We start from the raw sequence: 21,589 nt of genomic DNA, 5'->3' as shown, positions 1-21,589 counted from the left end.
GGAGGGGGAGAAAGGGCTAGCAACCTGTTATTTTGAATACATGTCGTGCAGACGGTCAGAGGGACATTACGTGCGGGGCTGCCTCTTGCTCCCCCCTGTTTTATATGTATACGAGTGGGACACGACGCGATGACGACTTGGTAGATACATATATATGTACCCTTTTTTGTTTTGTTTTTGCAATTTCGAGGTATGGGATGCCACATGGGAGGCATGTGAAATTAACTTGGACAGACTGATGGACGGAGAAGTCGTATAGGTGGTTTTTAGCAACCCCATTTTCGTAGGGGTGTGTGTAATTTTAGTGATCTGATGTTTTGGATGTTTCGATCGAGGCGAGATTTCCTTTCTTGCCGTCACGTTAGCTATAGGTACATCAATTGTACTTGGCAATGAGCGTTTCTCCTTTTTTTTTTTTTTTTTTCCTCTTTTGTCAAGTGTCAATGACCCAGGAACAATGACCGATTCGCGTGTTTTTCATTTCTTGGCAAACCAAATTGACGCGCATTATCATCAAACATTCAAATGCGCGGTTTGAAACCCCCCCTCCCCCCCACGCACTTTGTTGGTGTTATCTTGGATGCGGTGTGTCGATCGAATGAAAAACACGGCGATTATATTCTCATGCAAAGCAAAAAAATGTTCCCTCGTTTGATCGACAAGGGCGCCTCTACACGTTAATATCCAACTGGGAGCCCGAAAATAAGCAATTTTTTGATTCGTTTCCTTCCCAGCTGGTGTATCGAATATACTTCTCCGGTACATTACCCACATGGAGAAAGAGAGAGGTCCAAGAATTGTACATATGTAGGGCTGAAAGGGGAAGAAGTAGCTGACCTCCATCCACCCCCCTTCGCCCCCCATAATGGCGACGTAAACAAGCCTAGCGCGCATGCGCCGGTAACACATCCTCTCCGTTTCGCCAGCATGTGCGCCGGTTGCGGCTCCCATTCTCGGGGCGTTATCCTCTCCCTCGTGGATGTACGGGATGCACCGGCGAAGGCAAGAAAGAAAGAGAGAGATGTACCGGCACCGAGAGCCTTAGAGTTGCGGTCGAGTGTTGTACCCGGGCGAGCGCATTATACAACATATACATGCTGCAGCTGAAGTAGGCTGCGCAGCACCCATGGGTGCATACAGTATTATATAGAACAACTCGCTCTCTCTCTGCTCTACTGTATATAGAATACGTATGCACCTACAGTATATATACGTACGGTCCCCCATTTCCCCCCTTTTCTATACCGGCCCCGTGTCTCGCGTTGCTCGTTTTCCTCTACACACATGCTTAGCGGCTACTGCATATCAACCGGGAAGTCAACGATCTTTCTTCTATATCTCCGAGCTTGTGTAGCTGCTGCGTGCCGTGTAAGTAGCGTGTATATATATATATATATATATAGCTGCTGTTGCTTTTCCTTCTCCCCCTCTTTCTCCCGCAGGTACATGTGACGTGACAGTAGACCCTTCTGCAGCGGGGACGAATATATATGGACAAAAACTAGGGCTTCCACCGCTCCAGGAAAAACCTGACTGATTTATGCCACGGCCGGTGCACCCACCCCCTCCCTTTCTCTTGTCCTGCAGCTTGTTTTCTTTTTTTTTTTTTTTTTTCTTCTCAAGTGTGTGTATCTATACCTCCCAAGAACCCTTTTTTGTTGTCTCCTTGGTCTTGGTATCTTATTCGCCACATCGGAGAATAACACCGAGGAGGGTGGTTGCCGTTGCTTTCCAACGTATATATTTACCCGCACATGGGACACCGCGCCACTAACGAGGTCATGCCCCCTTCCCTCATGTGCGCCGTGTAGGTTGTGCTTGGCGACCTACCTCAAACAATTAAGTACGGGGCAGCGAGAATCGTGATCGGTTCAAAACCACTTGCTCTCCTCTTGGTCCTTTGTACGGGTTAATCCGTATGTACCTCTGGAGTAATACCAAGAGAGGATCTACGATGACATTGTCATCGTCTCGTGCAAAAGACGAGCGTGTATGTAACAAGTCCGTATCATCATCATCATCACACGGTATGTACGAGGAAGCTAATTGAAACGTCGATCGAGCCAAAGAGGGAGCGCTTGCCCAATATATATATGGTATATATGGTATATATGTGGTACGCGACACACGTACATATATAACATGTAAAGTATATGTATATATAAGAGCTCTGATGCTCCGGGGTTCCGGCGAGGCGAAACGTCAATTAAGCTCTCCTGCTCGTCTTTAAATCGCGTCGATTTCACTCTCTCGCGCGCGAAGAAGCAAACTGTAACGCTATACACGGAGAGCTTTCGCTGCCTCTCCCCACCTTCCCAGCGAGCCCTGGCTCTTTTTCTCCTGTGCACACGAACAACAAAGCGCCGGTATAGCTGTCACTTTCAAAGTGGAGCAGCACCGCAGCCTATATAATTACGTGTGTGTGTGTGTATGTTACCCCCGGACAAAGAAAATTTCACAAGCGAGTGCGGCGCGGTGTATATACAAAGTGGGGGGGGGGGAGAGAAAGCTCCGGTTTAGGGAAAAACCCTCCAGCAGGGTGCGCGCACACGTCGTAAATTAACAGCCAACGGGGAGAAAGACGACGACACACGGGGCGTCATCCGCGCGTTGTTTTTGCTACAAGTTAGTGAGTAAATGCATGTGTATATAATATGGTGAAGTTTCAGCTGATGGTGTGTCGTGAGTCACGCTCTCGCCCATAGTGCTCTCTGTCTCTCTTTCCTCGCGTCGGGCGTTCGCGCGCGCGCCAGCACAGCGAGAGGGTCGACGACACCGGAGAGAATATCGTCCCGAGGGTGGTGAGAGGGGAAACACGCGCTGCTGCTGATGCCATAGGCCTTACTCTCCGGCTATATACACACCTACTTTGCTCGCTTTGCTGTACCTCCACTGCCACGCCGACTCTCCTACGTATATATAATACATAGTCGTAATTCGCGAACTAAACAGAAAGAGATTGCGCATTTCCTACCTCGCGTGGCGTCAGCAATGCCGGCTGCGCGATATACCCACCTTGCACGTGCACGGTGAAAATATATGCACATACGTGTGCCGTAAATGCGTGTCTTCCGTATAGGTATGCGTATGAAAATGCTTCACATGCTTTCTTCTTTCCCGGGTGACGCGACCATTGTTGTAGGTACACACTTTTTTCATTTCACCGGTGACGTAGGAACGACACTTTCATAGATCAGCTGATTCATGCGGTGATGCTGGTACGCCGCAACCGAAGTCCCGACTCGGCGGGAGGAGAAAGAGAGAGACAAAACGCATTCCTTTACGGATGATCGTTCCGTTTCTTAATGCATACATTCACCCAGCAACTATTTATCGTGCGATGGGGAAAAAAAAACTCGCAAACGCCTCAACGGTTAACGGTTTTTATTCACATATATACGTATTCTTTTAACGGCAATCGAAAGCTATGAATTTTCAAGTCGTCAAACGTAAAAAATAGGGGGCTAATGATATTATATACTCTGCGCTGTAAGAATAACAGTAATAATTACCTATACCCGCATCTAACTTTGCACGTTCATTTATTAACCGAAGAGTACTTTTACTTCATACATCGATCGACAATAACATACAAAACTCGAACAAAGAAAGGAGCGCAGCAACACAGAACTCGCGTAAAACAACGGCGACGACGATGATGACGAAACGTCGAGCGCGAATTGAAAAAGCGCTGCGGTCAGCTGTGAAGCGCATTACAAATAGTATACGCGAGTACAATTCAAAGTATCATTAGACGCACGCGAAGACGAGCCATTTCGAAGTTTCCAGCCAAAGGGGTAGCTCGAGAATACAGGACTCTCGCGCCATCCCCATTCTCCCGCGGGAGATTTCTCTCTCTCGGGACAAGGTCAGCATTATCATACGTGTGGTTTTATTTTTTGTTGGCAGAAAGCTGCACTTTCGAAAGCAGTAACGCTGTACAGTGCCACTAAGAGAGAGAGGGATGAAACACAAAGTGAGAGAGAGAGAGAGCCCTTTGCAGCGTATATGGGTGTAATACCCTGCAGTTGCAGAGTGTAGGGTACGCGCAGCAGAGCAGAGTTGGTATGGGTACAATAATCGCTCGGCGGTCGACCTTGCGCCCGAGTGCACTGTCCGCGCCTCGAGGTGCAACAATCGCCCGCTCGCGCTGCATATTACACGCACACACCGTGCACCCTTCGTTGCTTATACATACTCCCATACACGTGCATGCGCCCGCGAAAGCAGAAAGACCGAGGCAGAGGGAGCGATAAGGATCGATTTCGCGAGGCGTTAACGAACTCCGTTTCTGCGCCCATATACATATGTATATATAATATGTTATATGCGTGCCGTGTATCATACACACAGCCGCGTATATGCAGCGACAGCAGCAACGTGCGGTACAGGCAACAACCGCTTCCGGGACACATCATATGTATAGGTTATAAACGCATACCCTCCCGGTATTATAACCCAGCACCCGGGATAACGTAGGTATACGGCACACGGTGCTCCTGTAATATGCACCATATTATACGCAGCCTAGCATTGAGCGAGTTTTCCCCGCACTCTCTGCAACTTGTATACCTACCTCGCGTGTATATATGTATGTATATAATACGTGGTTATACATTATAAGACCACTTTCCTCTCGCTCGCTCGTTCGAGCTGATTGCCGATCGTCCCTCCCTTTTCGTCCTTCGAGCGTCGCCGAACAAAGGCCCTGCATCGCCTTTCTCCCTCCCTCCCTCCCTCACTGTTCTATGTTTCCCCTCTTTTCGCCAGGATCCGGGATTCAGGGTATTATTAAACATAGAGATATATAGAGAGGACCTACACCTTCCCTCTCTCTCTCTCTCTCTCTCCTTCTTCTGCGAATTTTCATTTTCCCATTATCTCGGATAAGCTGTGCGTCCCCTCAAAACTGTACTGCGTAGTAGCTGTACGGGCAAAGGCGCAACAGATTCTCCCTTTCTCCTCATTTTCTGTCCCTGCAACAGCATTTGTATAACACACATATATGCAGGCAACGAATCATCTTCCGATTAATGTTTAATACAGATATCCCACTGGTGAATTGAACCATTACCCATATCGAGGCAAAATGGGAAAAGTAGAGACACTAGTAATAAACATTATTCACTTGTACCGGCCGGCGAGCCGGCTACAGGTACACCTGATGTGTGGAGAATCGGAAGATGATATAATATACATGTGTTTACGCGGCCGGTATAGCACAAGCGGTGCGGTGTGCCGGCAGCCGGTATATACGGGGTATTTCTTCCGACTGGTTCCTCTACCCTCTTGATTTATCTTGTTTTAAACTGATATTCACGTATAGGTAATTATGTATCTTCCCAAACCTAACCAAACTACCTATTCCGTTCAAGTTCATCTTTACGATCACCACTAAATTTTTGCTCATTGATCGTGATCCAAATGGGAGTCGAATGCGTTAGATGATAGCTGCTTCAGCTGTAATATACAGTGAAAATTTAATCGAAAATCACGCGATTTCTAAATATGGAATTCTGGGATTGGCTAAACAAAGATGCTCACGTGTTTATTTGGTGAAGAAACCAGTAATCTTAAAAGAGTACATTGGACTCCTAATAGTCATACTTGTGAGGACTGCAGAACTTGCCCAATAAATTCTGTTCGTGAAAGGACATAATATTTGATGGACATCGTGGCGAAGGATCGAGAGGAAAAGGAGAAAATGTGCATACTTATAACATCAAGAACAACACGAGTAGAGTGACGAGAGCAGCGCAGATCAGTGTTATAGGAATACAGATACGTTTACGTGTATGGTTAGCGATGGTGCGCCTGAGCCAGAGTTAGGGTCAACGTCCGACCCTCACCAGTACGAGTACACACTTACCTATACCTATATACGCACACATCTAGCCACCAAGAGAGAGAGAGAGAGTTTACTCTGGTGTGCTGCTGCTGGGCATGGGGATTGGGGATCCCTTCCTATGCATTCTCTCTCTCTCATTCTTCGCTACTATACTATTACAACGAGGTATAGAGACTGAAAAGGTGAGGTTGTACCAAACAGCCATATAGCAACGACCTGTATATAGTTGTCTATACGGCTTTTACGTGCATTTGTGTGGGTGAGCGCATACATTAAGTATGTATATGCCCACAGCCTATACAACTGTACGCGCTTGCGTGCGGAGCACCTCGCCAATCCCCATGTATATACCACCCATCCATCCCATGATCCCAGCGTGCACATTGCACGGGACATACTTATAATAAAGAACAGCGGAGCAAAGCAGAAGAGGAGAGAAAGAGAGCGGCCGGCGCGCGGTCGCCGGTTTGTTTTGGTTCCCCGGGCGTTACCCTCAACCTCCCCTCCACTCCTCCTCTTCTCTCTTCTCCGCTGTTGCTCTTCTCTCGGAGCAGCCGCGGAGTTCCCCCCCCCCCACACACCCTCATCTGCTTTCCACAGTGGTGTAGGTTGCAAGTATACCAGCCGCATGGCGTCCCAAAGACGACTCTCCCGTCTCTCGCAAGTAGGTATAAGTACCTACAACGTGGCTTGCATGCTGCAGCCTCGCCGGCCACCCCCTCTCCCCCAGCCCAAGAAAGTATTAAAAAAAAAAAAAAAAAAAAACCAATTACAGTTAGAAAGAACAAAAATGCACCCTCTGATTACACAGTTTGTTTAAATTTAACCCTCCTAAATTTTGTAGAAAAAAATTATTAACAGTTACCAAGTTGTCTTGTTTTAAACCTCCGATATCTTTGGAAAACACATCTTTTTCGATACAACGTTACCTTATAAAAAATCAACCTTTTCTCATTTAAATTGAGCTTATCTTACATATTATTAAGTTATATTATCGTTTTAAAAATTTATATTGATTATAAATAAGTGGTAAATAAGTCTGGAGCCTCATTATCAAGAGTGTTCAACATAAAATGGTTTAAGCGTGAATTTTTTCAATAAATACTATTTGACTCTTTACTATTAATCCTTACGTGTTATTGTTTTATAATTTTTGAGTACGTGAGGAAAGGACACAAGCCCCCAGAGCGCATGCGCAGTTGATATACATCACAGAGATGAGGTTAGATTTTAGACCAGTATTATATATGAATTGTTAATAAAAAACTAAGCTAATATTTGCAAATGTAAGATAAGCTCAATTTAAATGAGAAAAGGTTGATTTTTTATAAGCCAACGTTGTATCGAAAAAGAAGTGTTTTCCAAAGATATCGGAGGTTTAAAACAAGACAACTTGGCAATTGTTAATAATTATTTTCTACAAAATTTATGAGGGTTCAATTTAAACAAACTGAGTAATCAGAGGGTGCATTTTTTGTTCTTTCTAACTGATAACTGTATTTTATTATTTTTTTTAATACTTTCTTGTGCTGGGGTAGAGGGGGTTCGCCGGCCGGCTTGCACCAGCACAGCTGAGAGGAGAAAGGACGCCAGCTGTGTACTGACGGTGCTTATAAATCCGCGAGATGACGTCTTCGACCTGGAGTGGTATTCCGTAACTAGTTTGCTGTACATCAGCCTATGCTACAACGTAAGCTCACACAGTGAAAAAAAGTTATGGAATACCACCCCTGGCATACTCATATATATATACCTATACACTCAGCTTTACGGAGCTGTAGAATCGTGATGGCTGATGCTATGGCTGATACTAACTCCTTGTTTTTACATTCGTGTATCCATTTATCTATTATCTCTGTACTAGTTCCATGTGGGAACAAATTGCGTAAATTAGCTCGCTCGCAGCTGCATACAGTGCGTTAATCGCGAGTCCACCAGCAGTAGATCTGTAGGCGCGAGGGAGAGAGATTCACGAAAATGGGGGAGAGGAACGACCTCGAACCCTCGAAGCTGCACATTACATATACGAGTCGGACAGAGAGGTACAGCATAGAGAGCGTCCCGGGAGAGAGGGAGATGCCTAGCAAACACACTGCGCGCTGCGCGAGCAGCTCGGCCTTTGTCTTTCTTTCCGAGCATGCACCGGTTCGCCGTCATCTCCCATATCTCTCTCTCTTTCTTTTCCCCTTGCCATCCCCTCTTTTTTCACGTTGATCTCACCCCCTCCCTGCCTTCTTTCTCTCTCTCCAACAAACACACGAGGAGCACGTGCAGCGTGTGTTTTTTCCGTGCACGCAGCGGGCCGCGGGCCTTCCCGTGTGTAATACACGTACTTATTGCACGGGGATCGGCTTGCATGAGCGCGCAACAGTGGCAGCACTGCATTGGTAGCTACGTCATTTTTAAAGGGCTCGTGTATCTTTTTGTATACAAGGAAAGCTCAACTCATACTCAACTTGAAAAACACAAGATTTAATGGGTTATACCAATGGATTTTGAAAATCATGATCTTACTGATCCGTTTTGGCAAACATGTTGAACTGCGATTGTGAATGCTAGCAACCTGAGATATTGAAATTAAACATCACATGGAAGATTTGCAATCTGAGATTAAAAATCAAGCAGAAGTTGCGACTGATCGGCAGTAGCTCGTACTTGTGTAATAAACGTACAAAGACGAGAGGGACACAAGAAGAAGGGAAGATGAAACTTGGGGCAACGCTGAGAGATTGGGCCCCTGCAAAGTCTGTTTATACCTGTATAACACACACAAATGCACAAGAGCGTTTGAAGGCGAGGGAGAGCCAATCTCCAAAATCTTATCGCTCTCTCTCTCTCTGTATATAAGTACATGGCCATCAGCAGCGTATATATCATCTTCGCTTTTGGTTCTTGTTGCCACACCATTTCATGTGACAACAGCCTGAGACACAGTATATCAAGCAAATCTTTTCGAGATGCAACAATCATAGGAGAATATCCTCATATCAAACCCAAGTAATCTCTCGTCTTTGATGTGAATTCAGTGTAAGTACACTTTTAAAGTTGTTATACGGACTAAGCCGAGCGAAAATCCCCAAGTTTGTTGGGAATGGCACGCTCGTTTGAGCCATCAGGGGAGTTTTGGGGGTTGCAAAAAATACTATTTGTACATGTGCAGGTAAATACATGCAGTTTCGCGAGGACGACAACACGCGTCGCGGCAACATTGCGTGCAATTATACATATATATCGTCCTTGTGTATTCGCTCTATACTCTATCGTCGTGCAACAACCAGCTGTGTGTATGAGAAAGGAGGAGGAGGAGGAAGAGGAGAGGCAACACGTGCGCCGGCAACCCTGCCTTGAATCGTCGTCTTCCCCTCTTCTTTCTTCTTCCTTTTGCCGGCTAAAGAGAGAGATAGATATTATACACCACATAGGTGCATCTTGGGTCTATATAGGGGCCTTTCTATGCATACATTCACGCGGGGACTATGTATATATTTATGTGCCTAGGGTCTTACACACATTTATATTGCGGACTCAACGTTTTCCTCCTCCATCAAAATGCGCAATTGCGCAGTAAGAGATGTACATACATACATACACCGGTTCGACGATACTTAATACCCTGTGTGTATGTACCTATACACACTTGCTTACGCCAACTTATCGTGTGGTTTCCGTTAGTTGAAGGAAGCATGTATACAATATATAGGTAACATGATATACATACATAGTTGAGTTTTAGTGATATATTTATGCACATGCATGTCACATTACGTACCGGTATTTATCAAAACACATTTGTGGCTATCAGTATTTCTCTTTTGTACATACATATTGAGATAAGTGTTTTTCCTCTTCCGTTCGGATCTGCAGATATGCCCCAGACTTGACCAATAAATTGGCGCATAATATATAACATTGACCGCACAACAGATATTTGGAGCTGTAAACAACGACGACCAAAACGTGACACGTTCCTACTCAAAGGTGTTTGATTCCCTGAATTCATCGACACATTGCCATTACTGATATATACATATACTATCACCATCGTGCTCTACCTGGCAGGTCAGTTGAAGATAATCAGTATATGGTTGTGCCGGCCGGTGTGCACGTGTAATGTAGTCTGCTAAGTGTACATGGGTATAAGGTACGTATATATATGTACAATGCGACAGGAGGAGGGCGAAGAAGGAGCTGAGCAAAGCACAGAGAGAAAGAAGATTGCGGATATATACCATTGCTGTTGTGCTTCCTCCATATGCTACACACACATGCATATGTATATAAATATGTACAGGCGATGATACCAATGTGTTGAAAATGGGACCTATATTCCTATATACAGAGAAGGAAGGGAAAGAAAAACTGCGAGAGGCATGACCGCGCGTACATAGGTACGTAGCTGTAATGTGTATAGGTATAAATGTAACAGCGAACGAGAGGAGCAGTGCATGGAGCAAAAGCTGTATATATATATACTATGGCGCAGATAGCCTGCCGCTCCAGCTAATAGCCGGCTGGCCTAGCAGCCGGCATAAAAGGTCTCCGACCTCGGCTGCAGTATAGGTTCTTTTCTGATGCTTTTCTTTCGGTTTGCTGCTTGAGCTATGTACTCCTATATGAAGCTTTGATGGCTTGCTACTGAGACACCACTACTAAACTCGCATACGTAAACGCACTGTCAGTGTATATCGGGTGGTTGTGGTGGGGGTGTCAGGGTAGAGCAAGAGTGAAAAAAGCGAGAAATCAGAGGAAAAGGCTAAGTGGGAGCTTCGGGCTGGTGTGGGATATACATGTACCCATTATCCACCGGCCGGCGAGCCTTGAGAAAAAAAAGCCATTCCTTTCATACCCACGTGCATACACATAATTATACACCGACGTACATGTGCAAAGTAGCAGAGACAGCGAACAATGATCGGCACCAAACACCCCATCAGTCGACTCAACATGGTCCAAAAATGTCTTATTATACCACGCGCATCAGCTCGGCATCAGCTGATTACAATACTGATGCTGCGTCTTTGTATAGGTGTATATAGATTTTCTCACCTGGTGTACACGATGCACTTGTAATTTTCCCCATAACTGCGCAACATGTAGTAGGCGTACCTACTTGCGCCTCGAGGCATGCAGTTAAAAGCGCATTTAAAAACAATCAGAGCGAGCGGGTTTTCTAAATTGCTTGTACAAGTGTCTGTGGGTATACTTAAAAACATCGCTTGGGGCTGTAAATCTGGGTAGGTTTTTTTTTTCTTTTTTTTCTTTTTTTTTTTTTTTTGTCAAAACATTGAAACGTGGTTCGAGCTGAAAAAAAAAGTAATGGCCCATAAAAATGAATGTTATTTCTCGGTGAAACAAGGTTAATCAAAGTTGGGACGAAAATTTACTTGGACGACCGTAACTTTTTACTTCTTCCTACTTACGCGTTTTTTTTTTTTTTTGTTTTTTTTTTTAGTGCGTTTCAAGAAGGAACACAAGTGGAAACACTTAGTGGACGTTCCAGTTCGACGCCCCCTCATCTTTTTCCCCTCTTGGGCGTTAATGGCATGACGTGTTTATGATTGGAATGCCATGGGCTTTAACATCTTTCTGAGCGTCGTTTATAGTGTCATCCTCGGTTTCATGGAGGATTCTGTGACCATTGAAAAAAAAGCGGGATTTATAGAGAACAAAAAAACGTAACTTTACTCACATTTATACAACTGCTATGATAAATTTTATAACTCACATGTACCCACGGATGTAATTGGAAAGCAGAAAAAAAAAGATTTTTTAAGTGTCTGTTCTACAACTAGAATCGTGACGGGTACATCCAAAAACCCCACCACGTAATACAAAAGTATAATGTTAAGTAAAAATACAGTAAACGTCAGCTAGTCAAACATATCTACAATAGTCACAAAAATGTAAGTACACAAAAAGCAAATGCCAAAAATGGCCAAAGTATGGGAGAGTCTGTTCGACTGGCCCAACAGAAAGGGACGTAACGGGAAAGGGTGCCAAGACTATACCAAGTACATACCAATACTCGACTAACGAGGTCCCCGTTACGGTCCCGTTCCATTTCCGATCGAGCAACGCCGATGCCGGTCCTTTGAAGATTTCTTCTTTACGCGCTTTACCTACCGATGATAAAAGTGCCACGGTAAATCTTCATACCTACCTACCGAAACATAATTTTTTAAGCGGCAAGTATGAAATCCATTAACGAGAGACACAATATAAGTAAAACTAGCCTTTATTAACGCGAACTACTTCATAGGCGCTGCCACTGTGTTAATTTGCGAGAAAAAATTGTGTCCGATATCCATAGGTTATACAATACGTATAGGTACCCATTGAAGAAATCGGTATACTCCAAATCGGCTCTGCTACGTATTCCAATGTATATGTATCAACGAATGACCAGCCAGTAGTGAATCGCGTATACATAAGTACAGCGGGCAGTAATAGCACACTCGCGGCGAAACTCTTTGCACAGCATTTTCTGTCCGAGCACAGCATGCAACCCTTTTGCGTATACCTATACGTAAGTCGCGCACGTGTGTTCTAGTACTGCCGCTGCGCTTTGGAAAAGGAGCTCATGCATTATTGGCAGCCAGGAGAAACGTGAACCGGTCATTTTTCCTATACTTATGCACTCGCAATAGAGTTATGGACAAATGTCGTTTTTCCGTGCAACAACGATACCATAAGACCTACATATATACACCCTTACTGTTGTTTACTTAGTGGATGTATATTATCTAAAACGAATGTTAACGTAAAGTATCGAATGTTTGAAAGATTTCGATCACTGACGGATAGTCCCGAAAGAAGCTATGATCCAACGTCATTGGAAAATCACTTGAGCGCATCTATAATTTTAATTACTTCAATCGGATAAGGTGAAAGTGCCTATTTCGTTCCTACACGATTATTCATTACGACCAGTATTATTAATATTCATTTGAAATTCAGATAACGTGAGCATTGAATGTACGGTTCAATAAGACAAACACCGTACACATTATACTACGTTGTTTGACCGTCCAAACGAAAAATAATTTCTTTCAATTGATTACCAATGTTCATTGAATGTTGTTTTCTCTAACTTCGATTCAGTCCTGTACCGAAAACATTTAACATTTTTCTCTCGTATTTATACTAAACGTGCATAAGTTCTCCATGGTTGTCCTGCGCAGTGCTGGGGTATTTAGATACCAGTGCTTTTATCACAACGCGTCCACAGCGAATTTCAATCACTGTCCGATTCTTCCGTCATCGGTATTGCACCCACGTCGGATCGTATATATTGATTGTACCTGCGCCAAAAGACCTTTATGCATATACATATTGAAGTAAAGAGCCCACGCACGTAGGCTTCCACGTAACGGTGCGCTCAACTCTTTTTTCTTTTGTTAATATTGTACTCTCGCCTCTTTTCCCTCCTTCGCGGGTGAAAAGAGACTATACGGTGACGCAGTTGGTCGATCGCCGTCACGTTATGTACACGGTGAGCCTCGTTACGTCACGTATTACACGCAGCTAAGGGTGTTGTTGCTCTCCCTTCATCGATTTTCTATCGTGTACCCTGTGACGTAGATTATTCAGTATACATCGACGGATACAAAGGATGGTGGTACGTTAATAGGTACATCATTCTATCGGGTGCCCGTGGGTGTGACGAGAAAATCTCTTGTGCGGTGTAATACCCATTTACTTGTTGATTTGCTGGCCTTTTTTTCTTTTTCTTTGCACCCCGAGTCCCACTGGTGTATACGCATAAAGCGCCTCGAATCGACAAGTGATGGATTATTTTTATCTATGCAGGAACATCGGTATAATCTCTTTTGAACCCCCCTTTTCCATGCAGTCGACCATCAAATATAAATGATTGCTGTGAGGTGGTAAATTCGTTAATATATATATATATGATGATGAGTTACATACTCTCTGAACATATTTTGTAGAAGCAAATGTTCTCGTTTGCAAGTGTGGATAGATATTCGACTCTGAAAATATAAGAAAAAAATGTTTTCATGTAAAAACAGCAAGTGTATGGACATCGGAATTTTCAGGAATTGTCTATATAAATGTGTATGATCATTAAACAATAGTGAAACAGAAAACAAACACTGGACCACTGGTGTGGGAGCTATGGAAATACATTAACGGCGTATTCGTAAACCCTCCCTGCAACCCATTCTTAAACTCCAACGCGCTAATAACTGGAGCTTATACTTCAAAGGAAAAACCTTGCCCGTTCGGAAACTCGACTGACCCCTACGAAGTGCCTTTCGTCCCCATAAGAAGTTCAAACGGCACGTATTCCCTAAATGCGCAACCGCATGCACAGAGTCATTAGTACAACACCGATTCCCGGCAAATGCGAGCTTTAATTTGAAACAGAAGTGCGCGCGTTTCGCAACTTGAAAGAGATCTTTGTGCCCGTTTGACAACTCAAACGTATGAGGTATGGAGCTACTTTGATACATAGTTATTAAACAGTAAAATTAGCCGAAGGCGTGTTTGATGGGTAATGATAATTGTGTGTTTTTATAGTTGGCAGTGCGGCATACAATGATGTAGACACGTAAAATTGAAAATTCGTTTTCTTAATAGATGTACCGCCGGTATATCAAGAGTAACAAAGGCACCGAAGGAAGTAGGTGTAGGTTCACGTATACGGGGAGTCATTTTCCGGCTGATCGATAACTTCTCTTTGGTTGCGGATTTTCGGAAAAACAGGGAAGACAAAGAAAACACGGACAAAGACCGAAGGGACACCATTACGGGAAATTTTTGTGTCGTTGGACCCATTAAAATGTCAAACCAGCGACCATGGCTTTTACGATGTTTTGTCTCATCCCTTGTTAAATGGCAATCACACCTTTTATTGACAAGACAGTGCACAAGATTATTTATTCACAAAGTGTAGAGATTATTGTATTCAAATGTTGGACGATCTCGTATGTCATGTACAGTATAATGTAAGTATACTGGGGCAGATGTTTGAGAACTTTCAAAGAACACCGTGCGAGCTTTTCTGTATATAGACGTGCTTGGTATAAAGCTACCCCAATCCCTTACTTTCCCCCCACTAATGCGTCACACGTGCGTTGTATGCGTATATACCCACATACTTGCGTTCTTTATGTCCATGTTGGGAAAAACCTTCATTGATTCATTTCCCGTGTGTGTATATACATACACACTTCCTTACTGTATTTATTCGTATACTGTGCAAAGAAAAACTAAGACTGTACACACAACAAAGAAGGCAATTGGCTCAATAGTATATATACGCGTTGTGATGCCATGTCGTCGGAAAAACCATAATCGATTTTGCTTTAGCGTCGATTCATCATCAACAGCTGTAGGATAAAAAAAAAAGTGAAGATTTCGTGTATAGTCGACAAAGAAAACTGATGGAAAAAAGGTGATTAAAAATTGTCATAAAGACTACTATGAATAATTACACAAAAAAATTAGCTAAGTGACACCTTTTGGGTAAGAATTTTCATCTTTGTACGTCTGAAGGCATGTGTAACATAAAAATCTTCATCCCGAAGGTGTAGGTATCTAAAAAAAAAAAAAAAAAAAAAAAAATTTTCTCACTGCGGGATTTTTGTGTGGAATTGCTTGTGTATGTATACAGAAAAAAAGGGGGATTTTCCCCTCCACTCGCCGGTGATGGGGATCAATAAGCACGTGGTCGGCGGCCAGTGTATCCATATGCACAAAATATAGAGACGCCGACGTTGCTGCAGGCAACGTACAACAGTTAACCAAGCCATAGGTTATACACGGAACATAGGCGCATACCTATGTATATTTTCTGGGTTCAGGGTACATAAACATGCAGAGATAGAACCGGCGCCGGCATCTACGATGTAAACAAAGAAACGTGCGCTGGCGGAGCAATTTATGCGCCGTAGCTCCCTGCGCATCGATTTTTACATACTTGGTCACTCATCCATATCCATCCATGTTGCAGGAGCCGTACCATATAACTTTTTTTTGCTTTGCACTCTTTGCAGGCCTATGTTATAACATAGGCCCGATGTACTGAAAAAAAGTTACATGGTACGGCCCCAGTCACTGTTCATGTTATGCGTATCCGCAACATGTACCCTACCCCATACATTTAACCCAGAGTGTTTGTAAGGACCAATTGCTAAAAGTTATTAAAAAATGTAAAGCTACGATCTCAATTTATAATATCGGCTGCACTACTGTTAACGAGGCAACCAACGTCTCGATTTTTGTCAGTTAAACTAATCATTTCAAAGAGTCAATTTTTTTTTCATTATTATGAAACTCTATTTTTTCGGTTATTGAATCACGTAAGAGCGATATTTATGTTTTGTTGGGCAAACAAATCCGTGGCCATAATAATGTAATTAATAGATAAATATCGAATTATTCATTCATCTAGCCTTATTTGGACGGAGTTGGAGTTGTTTTCACACCAATAAAAACATGATTAACTTTTAGCGTCGTTGATGAAATTGAATTGACAAGATTAGATAAAGAAAAAGATTTCAAAGTTGCCGGGCTTTTTGTCTGGACGTTTGGACTCGCTCCTTACTATCCTCCGATTGGTGGTCTTCCCTCCCGCCTGACTTTACCCAAAACAAGTATGTCACGTATCTACACACAATTTATAATTAATGATGATCCAAGCACATCCAAGAACATGAAAAATTGGACAAAATCCTTGTCCCCTGAGTAAAAAACCTTGTCTATAGATTATATAAACGAGCAACTCATGCAAATGCTCTTAAGGAGCTCTCTGATTGGTCTGAATTGCTCGTACCTGCTGTGCCATTGGCGTTGGACGAATAAATCCCAATGTATGGAGTGTCCAGTACCATACTACACACTTCTGAATTCTCACAGAGCATTGAGAATAAACAGAAAAGTCAAAAACGTCAACTTCTTACTGCAGACCTCGGAAATTACAAAGGTCGCCAGTATTTCACTTATTTCCACGAAAAAAAAAAAAACATTACCAAACAATCAAAGATTCTACTTCGCTATGGTTTTGCAAACACACAAAAACAACTCCTCTTGTCAGTGTGGCCATCCTGTATTCAAGATGATCCTCTCCATCCTACATGTTGAACCACATCACCTGGGAACGTACAAACCTCAATAATTGTCGATACTCTTCCATTACGGACATAGAAAAATACCGCAGCAAAATTAAAATAACAAATAAACGCGTAGAAAACCTACTCCAAAATCTTAACCAGCCTTCAATAAAATTTCAAACAGACTTTCTAAAAAAATGCAATCTATTTATTAAAATATAAACCACTAGAACATATATAATGTATAGGTACAATAGGCCAGCATTGTGGCATACTTATCGGGGAGATATGATACTCCTGGTATAGGTACCAGGACCTAGTCTAACCAGGGCCATCCTAGACGCAACGGAGACGTTTATGCATCCACGCGCTTTTCACCTTATTTTTTTGTATCCACGACACCCTTAATCTCGTATATGTGTACTTATACGCAAAAAGAAAGACCGACGTCGAAGCTAATGGGGAGGGAGCTCGATTCACCCCCTTGACTGGGAGAGGGGCTAAGATGACGCAAAGTCCACGTCACGCATACCATCACATATATACTTATTATACATTCAACTCATCTCGACCTCGACGCCTCTGCACATTCCGCATTTATGTTAATTTTGTTCATACCACCTCGTCTCTTTTCTCCTTTTTATCAGCCATTTATAGCAACTTGCGCTGACGGAGGGATGAACGTGTCCTAATGTATTAGTACTCATATAAAAAGTCATGGGCCCAAAGTAAATTTTCCTAACTGGTGTCGTTATTGTTGTTGTCAGGGGTAATGCTCATTTGAAAAAAGTCTGTATACTTTGCTTGTACAACAGCATTGGAATTTTTTTTTTACTTACAAATATTACTTTTTGCGTAAAAGCTGCGATGATGGATATTACACAGTTGATTCAATTGGGTTTTTGTTAAGTACCTCGTTGCTTTTTTTTTTTTTTTTCCGTTAACTATTCATTCTTGGATATTCCATGCTCATGACGATCACAAAATCGAATAGGAAATATGCAGTGCGACAGTGTCGAAATTTTTTTTGAGTTGACTTATAAAAATATGTAATTACATAAATTGTAAGGAGTTCTGAAATTTTCAAGAATGCGAATACAAAAAATACCTGCTTACTGCGCAGTAGTTTTTCTTCGTTGCACACGTGGATGTATAGTGCAAATCCCTAACCGGAAGTTGCACGTGAAAGAGGCTGTGTGTACCTACCGGTGAAAACGCCGGTGTACAGCGAATTGTAGGTACGACAATTGATCCAACAAGGCACTAGTTGATTTCCAAAAAATTTGATATTTCATCGAAGATTAAAAATAAAACAAGGCCCAATTTGCGAAAAATCATTAATCCTGTACAGAACCTCAATAAAAATCATCGTAACGTGTTAAAACTCGGGAAAGACGTTTTAAAAACTCGCGCGCTTGAGAATCGGAAGTAGCTGGCGCTGCGGTCGGTAAAAAGAGAGAGAGAGCCGCTGATCGCCGGTCGCCGCCGCCGCAGGCATTTAGGTAAGGGCGGAAGGGCGGGAGGGCAACCCCAGTGCCGCGCGCGCTACCCTCCCGTTTTCAATATATACCCGGCAAAGAGCAGCTGGCGGTGTTGTCGTCCCGGCCGGCGTACAACGTCTACCGTACTTTTCTACCACCCCGTGTTAACGACGTCACTAACCTTCATTTATCGAGCCGTCCTCGTTTTCTCTGCGCGTCCGTCTGTTCGTGCATCCCGGCACCCCACACCCCACGAGTATCGTTAATCGTGTTCTCGTTGCTTCCCCGTCGAAAATGAAGGAGCAAGACTTGTTGGATTATGTGGTTCGCAAGAAGCGAAAGGTTAATATGCAGACACGTTGTTCGGGGCTATGGTGTTTGGCGTCCTATGGTGAAAATAAGTGTATATAAAGTTTGGTATTGTTTTCTGTCTGATTGCAGAGACCCATGACCATTTACAAGTGCACCTGGCGCGATGAGACCAGTAAAAACGGCCGATGCGGTGAAATTGGCAGTACCTGGGACATGGTCGCCGAACACGTTCTCCGAGATCACTTGCAGTAAGTTGTCCCCTTCTATTATGTCCTTTACCAATACTCGTGCAACAGCTGACTCCGAGAGCAGCTACGACGCTCCAAGTTAACTTCAAGTCGGTCGGGTGTGAGCGTGCACGTGCGTGTGCCTGCTCTCTGGTCGTGTGCGTAACCGCTTGCCGCCAGCCAGCGGGAAAGTGATAATTTTCACAAGCCGTAGTAACCTATTTTCATGTTTTGAATCGCACGAGTGCATTCAGGTGTGTTCGATTGTATGTGGCGTTTTGTCATTAAGTATACTTGGCTTTGAAAATTTTTGTTGCGGCAACAAGTTGAATTGACAATATTTTTAAATTCACCTTCAACATAGTTTTACTTTACTCGTATAGGCAATTGAATGCGATTCAAATGGATATTACAACTAATTATTTTTAAAATCATTTTGCAGTGGTCAAAAGACATCAGAAGATGAAGAAGACTTCTACATTGTGGATGAGGAGTTGGAAGTTGCATGCTCGCCACCAACAAAGTCACATTGGGACATGGTCAGGCCCAGGACTGAAGATCCTGAGTACCAGAAGCAGCTGCGTCTTGCTGCTTTACCTCAAACACAGACCAACTCTCAAATGACTGCTGCTATCAATACACAAGATATAATCATACGAGATGTATTTTCTATATCTCAGCAGGTAATACTTGATAAACGCAATATAATGTAATATGGTGAAATGACTGTGTAGGAACTTGAAAAAATTAAATTAAATTTTTTTTTCTCTCCCCACAGCAAAGTATACCGAGCAAACATTTCAAAGTGGCATCCCGGCCATTGCAATCGTGCAACACTCCAAACATAAGCCTGTTGACGGTTGCCCTGGGCAAGATGCCTAACTCGCCTAGACGTGTGCGTGGCGACACAAAGAAATGCCGCAAGATCTACGGCATGCATCAGAAGGATCTCTGGTGTACGCAGTGCAAGTGGAAGAAAGCGTGCTCCCGCTTCAACGACTAGGGCGCCGCAGTCGGCGGCAGGTACATTGCTCAGCCGCTGCTCGGCCCTCCCGCCGCTAAAATCGGAGTTCCGATTAACCACGCAGCCACCGTAGTCCCTGCGTCAGTCGCCACGACTGCGTGTGCCGCTGCTGCTAATGCGGTTCGGCCCTCGGTCGTCGTAGCGCCGCCCGCGAATTGGCGTCAAAGCGACGACGACGACAGAGATAGCAGCGAAAGCGTCACCGCGAGCCCCGACTTCGAAGTCCATGTCGCGTCGTCGCATCCCTCGATACATAACAACCACTGAACAATGCACAAATCATAATTATTACAATTATTATTAATATTATTAATTGTTAATCCTGTTAGGTAATTGATGAATATTTAATAAGGATAGATTATGAGACGAGGTGAAGCGCGAGAAGGCGAGGGCTTTTAGGGGCCCTTTGTTGACGTAGGCGCGCACGCTTGCTGTGCTCTTAAGATGGATACATGATACACTCATCGTCTATCTCTTTCTCGCGCTCGCGCGCGTGCGTCCGTGTCACTCTTGCGACGTAGACGACTCTTTTAGCGACGCTTAAAGAGTATATAGAGAAGGTCGACTCCGTGATATATATATACATCTAAGCATAGTCACGGTACCATACATGTAAAAGTGTAGGAAAACACTCACACATATACACACAGATATAATCTTTCTCTGCCGAGATCTCGATAAAAGACTTTGACTTACAATGTTCAGCGTTTGCGTATGTACGCAATGCCTACATGCGTTGCATCGTTTTCGATCATACATGTATTCATGTCGAAGCGGTTTTTGCAAAGGTCACGAGATACTTCTTTTACATGTATATTGCATTACACTTGAATATCGCTCAACTTAATGAAGTAATGAAGTACCGGCGATGCAGTGCTGAAAAAAAAAGAAAGAAAGATAAAATCAACCTAGACGAAACATGTGCAAAACATGAGAAATATGCGATTCACAGGAGGACGAGTCAACCAGAAATCGCGCGAACTCGAGAAAGATTAGTTGAGAAAGAAAATGTGATGTCGGTGCTGCCCGTAATCTCATAGACGTCAGACTTGCACATGTGCGTCCGTCTTTGACGCGCTTTCGTCTTCAACTACAAATAGCAAAGTTCGCAGAATTTAAATGATATATTTAATAGATAGATCAAGATATACAATAAACAAGAACAAACTACGGTAATAAAAGTAAGATTACCGGCGAAACACAGGAACTTCAAAGGAATCCAATTTCCAAACTCCTAAAGGTTCCGACCGCCACTACCAGCCTGATAAAGAATATTAAAGGAAGTATATTAAAAAAAAAAAAATGATGAAAAAAAAACAAAAAAAAATTAAAAAAGAGATACGTGCAAAAAAAAAAAAAAAAAAATATAAAGCAAATTGTGATATTTTATGTAATTGATCCAACTCCCTTAGGCTGAAAATTGCAATATGAGAATATGGGGGAATGATGGATCGTGAAAGGAGGGAGCAGATAATTGAGGGGCTTAAGAGCCAGCAGGGATAAAAAACAATCGAAAGATACACAGGATTGCAAATACCAGAAACAACAACAGCAATGAAAAGCAAAGCATAAGTACAAATTGGATTACATCTCCGGATGAGCGAAATTTTTTTACAACTGAC

The 21,589-nt window shown here is 43.2% G+C and overlaps 1 protein-coding gene across 4 annotated transcripts in view; it reads left to right on the top strand.

Moving 5' to 3' along the window:
* Positions 1-20,859, top strand: part of Glut4EF (Glucose transporter 4 enhancer factor) — a 106,266-nt gene extending 85,407 nt beyond the window's left edge. For all 4 annotated transcript variants that reach the window (XM_089592845.1, XM_014351508.3, XM_014351509.3 and 1 more), the window contains 3 exons: positions 18,846-18,964; positions 19,386-19,626; positions 19,722-20,859. In XM_089592845.1, coding sequence (XP_089448971.1) covers positions 18,846-18,964; positions 19,386-19,626; positions 19,722-19,946 — 585 coding nt within the window. In that variant the 3' untranslated portion in view covers positions 19,947-20,859. The remainder of the gene's footprint in view (positions 1-18,845; positions 18,965-19,385; positions 19,627-19,721) is intronic.
* Positions 20,860-21,589: the final 730 nt, after the last annotated feature.

This window comes from Copidosoma floridanum, unplaced genomic scaffold (assembly GCF_036245765.1).
Source record: "Copidosoma floridanum isolate Cflo_tuat_1 unplaced genomic scaffold, Cflo_Japanese_pri ptg000019l, whole genome shotgun sequence".
NCBI classification, from domain to species: domain Eukaryota; kingdom Metazoa; phylum Arthropoda; class Insecta; order Hymenoptera; family Encyrtidae; genus Copidosoma; species Copidosoma floridanum.
The sequence above is the reverse complement of the archived record's forward strand: the minus strand, read 5'-3'. Positions and strand labels throughout refer to the sequence as shown.